At 44.4% G+C, this 8,175-nt stretch overlaps 1 protein-coding gene across 4 annotated transcripts; it reads right to left on the minus strand.

The window, feature by feature from the left end:
* Positions 1–676: 676 nt before the first annotated feature.
* On the minus strand, positions 677–7,880 carry LOC131240290 (ankyrin repeat protein SKIP35-like). Of its 4 annotated transcripts, XM_058238420.1 has the most exons (5): positions 7,663–7,880; positions 7,494–7,543; positions 6,354–7,392; positions 5,244–5,679; positions 677–1,768 (listed from the first exon to the last, which is right to left on the minus strand). In XM_058238420.1, exons 3-5 carry the CDS (start codon positions 6,995–6,997, stop codon positions 956–958), a joined length of 1,893 nt encoding a protein of 630 aa, XP_058094403.1. In that variant the 5' UTR covers positions 6,998–7,392; positions 7,494–7,543; positions 7,663–7,880; the 3' UTR covers positions 677–955. The 4 variants fall into 4 exon arrangements, with proteins under 4 accessions (XP_058094403.1, XP_058094404.1, XP_058094402.1 ...); XM_058238421.1 differs by lacking the exon at positions 7,494–7,543; XM_058238419.1 differs by lacking the exon at positions 7,494–7,543 and having other exon boundaries at positions 6,354–7,432.
* Positions 7,881–8,175: the final 295 nt, after the last annotated feature.

Raw genomic sequence — 8,175 nt, forward strand, 5'->3', positions numbered from 1 at the left:
CCTGTGGTGTGGTCCACCTAAGACTTGGATCTCCCTCATTTTTGGGCTCATCCCCTAAAATTATTATCCATAATGGATGGACGGCAAGGATAAAACACATACATTATGGTGTGGCCCATAGGGCACCATCTACTAGCCAAGTCTGGATCCAGGGTCGCAGCACACGTATCATCCTCCCAAGTGTGTGGGACATCTGAGCAATGCAAGAGGGGGAACCCCAAAAGCTTTCCACAACAGTCAGGCCAACCACTCATCAAAAGGGCAACTGGCCCACTTCCAATATCCGTGCATGGCCCACTCGTCGAATTCTCCCACCAGTTTTTTGTGCCTGCCCATTTAACAGTGGGGTCCATCAGTGCCTGCCCATATACGAGGGCCTACCTAACCTCCGAAGCTTGTATCATACTTTTGGTAATCAAAACGCTGTAGAGCCGTCCATCCACCATACACGCATAGAAAAATCCGGACCGTCCATCTAGTGGCTCCAAGTGCAGATGGCAAGCAGTTCAAAACCCACGCCAACTGGATGATCCAAGCCATCCAATCGGTGGCTCAAAATGAAAATGGTCAGCCAGGTAGCAAAGACTAATTGAGAGCTTCCAAACCATCGACAACTCACGCAATAAGGCCCACCAGACGGACAGCCCCAATTGCGGGCATCCCAACCGTCCATGTGTACAGCTGAGTCACCATATCAATTGAAAATTACCAAAATGTCCTCATGTTTATCTTTACAATGCCCAAAATACCCTCACATTTCTGCCCCACATACATAAATAACACAGAGGAACAGAACATACTAAAAACTCTTTTAATAATCATTTGATTAGTATTATCACTCATATTTAGGAAGAATTAAATCACTTGATAATCAGTCACCTTAAAATCTCTCTCCCCCTCTATCAATATCTTATATGATTTTACGAAAATGAAAATTTCCGAGATTTTAATGCTCTTACGCGTCATTCAGCGGCGGCGCATTCACAAAAGCTTGTGGAAGGTGGTGCTCCAAAACTGCCAGCAGCTCTCTTCCCTGAGCTGCCTCGTCGATGGGCCCATTCCCAAGCCTCCTCGCCGCATCCAAGAGCTGGCCTCTAAGCCGCTGAGATGGCAAGCAGCCACCCGCCTCCACGCACTCCCTGTAGAGTGGCAAGTATGCGATGGCAGCCCGCAAGGGTGCCGGCAGGTCCCTGACGCAGATGGGTGATCTGCCCTGCTTCAGGATCCTCATCACATTCACATAGTGGTCCTGACCGCAGTTCAAGCCGTCCATGAATGCTGCAACTGACCAGTGTTCACGCAGGAATGCTCTCAGCTCAGGTGCTACAGCCTCGTCGTCTGACCTTGCAATGCTGTCAGCGACGGCGTAGGTGGCAGCAGGGTCCCCTAGGAAGTCGGAGCGGAGGAGGAAGGAGACGCCGTCAAGGGACCCGCTGCTCCTTTCTCCGGCAGCTTTGAGGATCTCGATGCTGAGGGCGGCAAGGACGTGCTGGGGCACGTGCGGAAGGAGGTAGGCGGCAATCCCGACCTGGCTGCTAGAGGTGGCAGCAGTGAGGGCCAGGCACAGCTCCATGTCCCGACATCCCCGCTCGACGAACCAACGGACAACCTGCATGCATCCCCTCTCTGCTGCTCTCATTAGAGGACCCAGGAAGGCAATGGCATTGCCCTCTTCAACCAGACACTCCATGGTGCCAATCTTGCAGTAGTGGGAGGCGAAGCCCAGAGCCAGATCAACATCCACGTCCAAGCTGTTCCTTTGAGCAATCTAAACAGACCATCCAATACTATAAATGAAAAACACTAAAAACCAAAGACAAGCAACAAGCGTTGGTGATCCATCTAAATAAAAAAAGCTAAAAACTAAAGACAAGCAACAAACACTAGTGATCCATCCAAAAGAATTTTTTTTTTTTTAAGGACAAACAACAACATCATCATCATCATCATCATCATCATAACAAGTTGGCTGAGTCAGTGATAATCGGATTTGATTATTTCCAGGCCGGTTCTGAATTTTTAAAATAAGCTTAAACACCCCAAGTTAGAAATTGAACTTGAAATGGAATTGGGTTCCTTAGCTCAGAGGGGGTTTAATGGAGATAATCATAATGGACTTGGGCACGAAACCACTGGGAAAAGAAGTAAGATTCCCTTGACAAAGAGGCTATTTGGGTAAGATGGAAAACTGTGGATTCTGCGAAATAATCATTACATCTATCCAGAGTGGCAGTTCCCTAGTGCAAGGTATGAGGTGAAAGTCGTCTAATGAAACTAGGATTTCCACTTTGTATCCAAACAAGGTCCCTACTTTTGGATCCTACTGTCTACAGCGTATCCAAACACAGAAATTCAAAATCCCTAATTTTGTAATCCCTACAGTAGTTTTTTTTAATTCTCTGAGAGCTAGATTATCTGCATGAGAGGTAAGCCACCATCCAGGATAGACGAAGCTATTCCATTTACTCAATCCTTCAAAAATTATGTTGATGGCCCAGTTTGGGGGCTCTCTTCTTTTGGAATGTCGTGTTTATTGATGTTTGGAACCAGGTATGATTGTATCTTTCAGGTATGCACTACCCCATGACCTACATTAACATATTTTGAGTAACATGTAGTGGTGGTGCACTCCAGGCAGTAGCTTACTTGAGAACAAAGTGGCGTATGTCCAGACTGCTGAAAGAGGAGCAGCTGCTTTGTCAATGGATAAGGCAATGGTAAGGCAGGCCTTTCAGGATGTGTCGTGAAAACAGATTTATCTGTGATTTAAACTTTTTGAAGACAGATGGAGGAGTGAATGCTTAACCCTGTTCTGGGAGCTTCCCTTTGGCCTTCATGTCCTTTTGCCTCATTTCTCTATCGATTCTCACTGGATTTTTGGCTTTTGGGTACATGGGGGCACACCCCATGTAAGAGAAGTAGTGAGAGGGTCATCACCACAGGGCTTTGCCATCATCATCATCATCATCATTATCCCACCAAATCGGGGTCAGCTACAGGAATCCCGTTCTGCCATTCCACTCTATCAAAGATCATATCCTCAATAAAACCATAGGTCATCAAATCATTTCTTACTACCTCTGCCCATGTCCTTTTGGGGTCTTCTCATTGCCCTTCTAGAGCCTTCAACTTGAATCAAGTCATTCTTAACCATTATACATGGCTAAATATCTACGCCTACTTTTCCTTCCCCCTCCCTCCTTGGCCCTCAAAGGAGAGGCATTGGTTATAACAGATCCATGGAAATGGGGGAAGCAGATGATTTCGGGATCTCAGGTCTGACCTACAAAGATTCTTCTGAAACCCTTGGCCCAGATGGTTTGTACAACTACTTCAACATTCATTGACAAGACAATGATCTGGCTGATTGCCCTTCAGTGATGTTGGATTGCACAATCTTATTTCTCAAACTAAGTCTATTCCCGCAGTGGCAAAGTTACCAAGCCCTCCCTTCTCTCTTCTGCTTTCCTGCCCCATGGCTATATTTTTAATCACTTTTTTTTTTTTTTTTCTTGCTATAAAATGGTCCGTTAACACGCCAATAAACGTAGTTGATGGGATCTTCCAAATAAACATTTGCACCACGTTCAAACAAGTTCATTTTGTGCAATGTCATGCAAGAGTGGGCAGATATCCATCTACAGCAGATGATTCCATCGTCCATATTGTAAGACTCAGTTCCCTAGAGTTTCATACTCGATGAGGCAGCAAAGGAAGAAATGTGGAGGCAGGGATATAATCTGTTAATAGATTGCTATAAACTGCTTGGATCCTCAAAAGAACTGCATGGCTGCAGCCTTTTTTTCCCCCTTCGCAAGCAAAGTCTCTCCAGGCACCTTCCTCTGCTAAGATGCCATCAACACCATCCACCTCTCTGAGAAAACAATACACAACCATTTAAGGTAGAACCCAAATCATAAATCTCATTGAAAATGAAGGTTAAAGGTGCCAAGGTTAAGGGATGTGGGTAGTCAGCCAAGAAATTGAACTACTCAAATAAGTTTCATCCAGCCTCGATTGGATGCTTCAGGAGCTACACCTCTTTGGGTTCAAAGAGCTTTGTCATCCACCTTTGGGTAAATGTATGCATCAATGTTCCAAGTTCAAAGCTACAGCAGTTTGATCAAACCTTGAGAACCAGAGTATTTGATCGACATGCAGTGCTGAATCCTAAGCTTTCGAAATGACATGTAATGATTCAGATTGGTTAACCCAGTATATAAAAAAACCTGAAGAGAGAAAAACTCCAACAAAACAATTTGTTTGAGATGCTGCAATATCATGAGGCTGTCATAAAGAATTAGACACGGCAATTTAAATAGCGGTTTCAGAGTGCAACTCATATGGGGACTCAAAAAAGTACAACTCTCGAGTCTCATCCATTTCAATGCGGTATCAGTCCTTGGTCTTGTTTCAACCTCATACTGGCCTGGTTGCACGCACACACGGTTTTGCAGGAGTGGCAAGCAATGGTTTTCCTTTTTTTCTATTCTCTTCTTCTTTTTATTTTTATTTTTTTAGTGTTATTTTTATTTTTATGGCAGTGCCAAACAATGGTTGGTGCGATTTCTGATCCAACAGGAGGTATGATTAGCATTTTCTCTTCTTCTTCTTAATGGCTGGTTGGTGTGATGTCTGATCCAACAGTTATTATTGGCATTTTCTCTTCTTCTTCTTCTACTTCTTCTTCTTCTTTTTTAATGGCAGTGCCAAACAGTGGTTGGTGTGACTTCTGATCCAACAGGTATGATTGGCATTTTCTCTTCTTCTTTTTTAATGGCAGTGCAAAGCAGTGATTGGTGTGACTTCTGATCCAACAGGTATGATTGGCATTTGGGGAAGTGCAGAAAAGGGAATTCACATTAAGCTCACTTCCATACCCAAGTCATGAGTGGGATACGTATAGGAAGCTCCTGAACATCTCTCACTCTCGGCATTTGTATCGGGCCTCTGAAACTGAGTACTTTCAAATGTACACTCAAAAAGATGTGAGAGAAGAATTATATCAGAGTATGCTCAACAATAAGAAGGGTAAATATGGCCAGTAGTCTGCACACTGGTCAATCGCAGCCTCCATTGGGGTAAAGTGATGGGACCTCCCCATGGAAAGCACAGGTCTACATCTGTACAAGTAAGCAATGATAGTTTGAAACCACTAAATTGGACTCCTAATAAAAATACCCATATGCTAACGAAGAAGTAAACAATCAAGCACATGCGATTGCATGAACGATGCAAGTTACCTGCAACAAGATGCGTACAAGCTCTGTGCTCCCAAAACGCGAAGCTTCCAGAAAGCACTGGTTGACATTGTCCGCACCCCCCTCTACCAGCATACCCAACAAGCCCTGAATTGCAGTCGCCGAAATTCCAGAAGCCCAGCCAGGATCGAATGAGCTAGAGAAGAGAGTTAGAGGAAAGCATGCGGCATCAAAGGCCTCCGTGAAGTCCTTCCCTGTAAGCTGATTGCCGGCAAGATCCAAAAACATCTTGAATGCAGATAGCTGGAGCTGGATCTCAATGGATGAGCTGTGACTTACCCTGTCCCTATTTCCTTGGCAACGGGAGTGGAACCCAATGCATTTCAAAGCCCATTCTGTGAATTTTTGGACCTTGGCACCGGCTTCTGCTTTCAAAACCTCATCCCCATTACATTCTTGGAGACGCTCATGCAACCTGCTAAAGAGAAAATGATAAAACAAATTGATCCATCCATTCATCATAAGAAATGAAAAGGACCCATTTGAACAAAAACAAACCCACCACACCATCCAAAGACTGGAGAAATTTTATGGTATCTAGAATTCTGAGGCACGTCTAATGAAAATTTTTGTTTAGATTTCTTTCTTTTTTGAGCCTGCTAGTGGGAATCATGCAAAGTAGCCTGGCAGTCCTCTTCATGGCACACATAAATGCATTGCACACTTCTGCGACTGCGAGATTCAGGCCATTCATCAAGTGGGCCACACCCATGTGCACGCTCAGGCTAAAAAATCACGCCAATCCACCAATCAGATGGGCCCAAGCATGCAAGATAAAAGTAGTCAGTTCAAAAAAATCAACCACCTTTCCACATTCAGCATACATGTGGCCCCAACTGGTAAGCAGACTGGCCTACTATTCGCCCAGGGCATCTTCATGGTGTGGGCCACGCATGTGACACAGAGGATTCTCGACCCTCTTAGAGCAGAATTCCCCTTTATTTCTATTCTTGTCTCATAAATATAATTAACTTTTTTGTGTCGATTTTTCATGAGAAATCCATGAAATGTTATAACAGATGCAAGCACAACAACCAATTGATATTGTTATGGATCGATCAAGAGAACAAATCAGAGACTGATCAGCCATACCTTTGAGCCATGACGGTTACCGTATCCGCTAAACTCATCGTCCGGCTCTGACAGGCAGAGACGCATGAAGCAAGAAATGATGTCCTCAGAGCTGCCCTTGTGAAGTCATAAGCGCCATTAGAAATGATCTTCTTGATCAGCCCAGTGATTCCGTACAGTTCTTGCTGTGTGCTCAAAAACCAAATGGAGTCCAACGAGATGCACAACGCGTCGTTGAGCGTCTGTGGATCTGCCAACAGAATCAGACTCTCTGCAAGCTCCCAATCGTGAGAGCTCGCTGCGCCCTGAAACATGCGACCCAGCTCGATCCGGTCCTGTCGACTGAGCTTTCTGTCGTGCCCACTCTTGTCCTTTTTATGGAGCTCGAGTTCTGCCACAGTTGCCCTCGATTTCAGCTTCTTGGCGCCACAGCTACTGCAACTGCCAGCAGTTCTCAGGTCTTTCTTGAGGAGAGGAGCCTCCCTAGAGAATCCCATGTTGCTCCCATCAGCATTCTCTGGCACAAAACCCTCCCCATCTTCTTTCAAATTTCCAAATTCATTCTCGTCGGTTTCCATCTCCAAACACAAGAGATCTTCTGAAGGATTCTCATCTACTAAGTGCTGACCGTTCTGCTCCCCAACCGACATGGTCTCATCTTCCATCCTCGACCACCGATCAATACCAACTGTTCCTACGTCCCAAAATCCAACCTTTAACTCAAGGCAATTGCTTGAATTCTACAAAAGTTCTCCTCATGGCAAATGCCAGCCCTGTTGATTTTACAAAGTGAAGCACTTAATATGGGCGAAAAGCCAGATGCCAGAATCCCCAAACTCTGCCAAAGAACGGCACGGGCACACAAGAGGAGTCACCGAAAACCAAATTATCCAAAAACCAACCAGCAGATGATTGAGATCATCAAAACCCAATTCCCAAATCTCAAAAAGGCACAACTCCCGCCGATTTCGATAACCTTTCTCACTTCTCCCACGTTTGGCTCGCTTCACCCATCAACCAAAGAAACCTATCAAATAACTCCAATCTCCCTCTCCAAAACCTTCCCAAAACACACCAAATCCAACATTACCAAGAACCCCCTTCAAACAAAAAATAAAAAATAAAAAATCAAGAATAACCCATCAGAGAGAAGGTTCTTACTGTCAGCAAAAGACCCTCAAAACCCCACCATCTGATCAAATCAACATATGCTGCCATTATAGAAAGAGATCCAATACCATCCCCCCCAGGAAATAAAATAAAATAAAATAAAATAAAAAATCAATAAAGCACAGATATTCAAAATAAAAATAAAAGAAGAAACAAGCACCTTTGTTGAGGAATGGAGAGGGAGAAGGAGCACTGATGATCAGAATCCTCAGAAGTGATTTTTTTTTTTTTTTTCTTTTTCTTTTTCCTTCTCTAAGAGAGAGATGGCTTTTAGGGCTGAATGCTTGGAATTTCTTGCAAAAAATCAGCCACCATTCTCATGAAAATGAGGGTCACCACAACCCAACACAACACCACCTCAGCCTTTTACTTTCGTGGGCCCCACACCCTCCTTTAGGTTGAATGATCAAACCCCACCACAATGATTGCATTACACTCCTTCAAATAAACCACCTCTCTCTCTCTCTCTCTCTCTCTCTCTCTTTCTCTCTCTCTCTCTCGATGGACTATACACTGCACAGTACGTTCGCCTCCCAATTTACACAAGTGGACCCATGATTGAGTGATCCAGAACGTTGATGTGATGGGACTGAACTTAGATGACCTACGTACCAAAAATTACTCTTGATCGAAGGATCCTAGCTCTAGAATATTATAGGTCTTTTATTGGTTG

The sequence above is a fragment of the Magnolia sinica genome, chromosome 3, assembly GCF_029962835.1.
Source record: "Magnolia sinica isolate HGM2019 chromosome 3, MsV1, whole genome shotgun sequence".
In the NCBI taxonomy this organism is placed as follows: domain Eukaryota; kingdom Viridiplantae; phylum Streptophyta; class Magnoliopsida; order Magnoliales; family Magnoliaceae; genus Magnolia; species Magnolia sinica.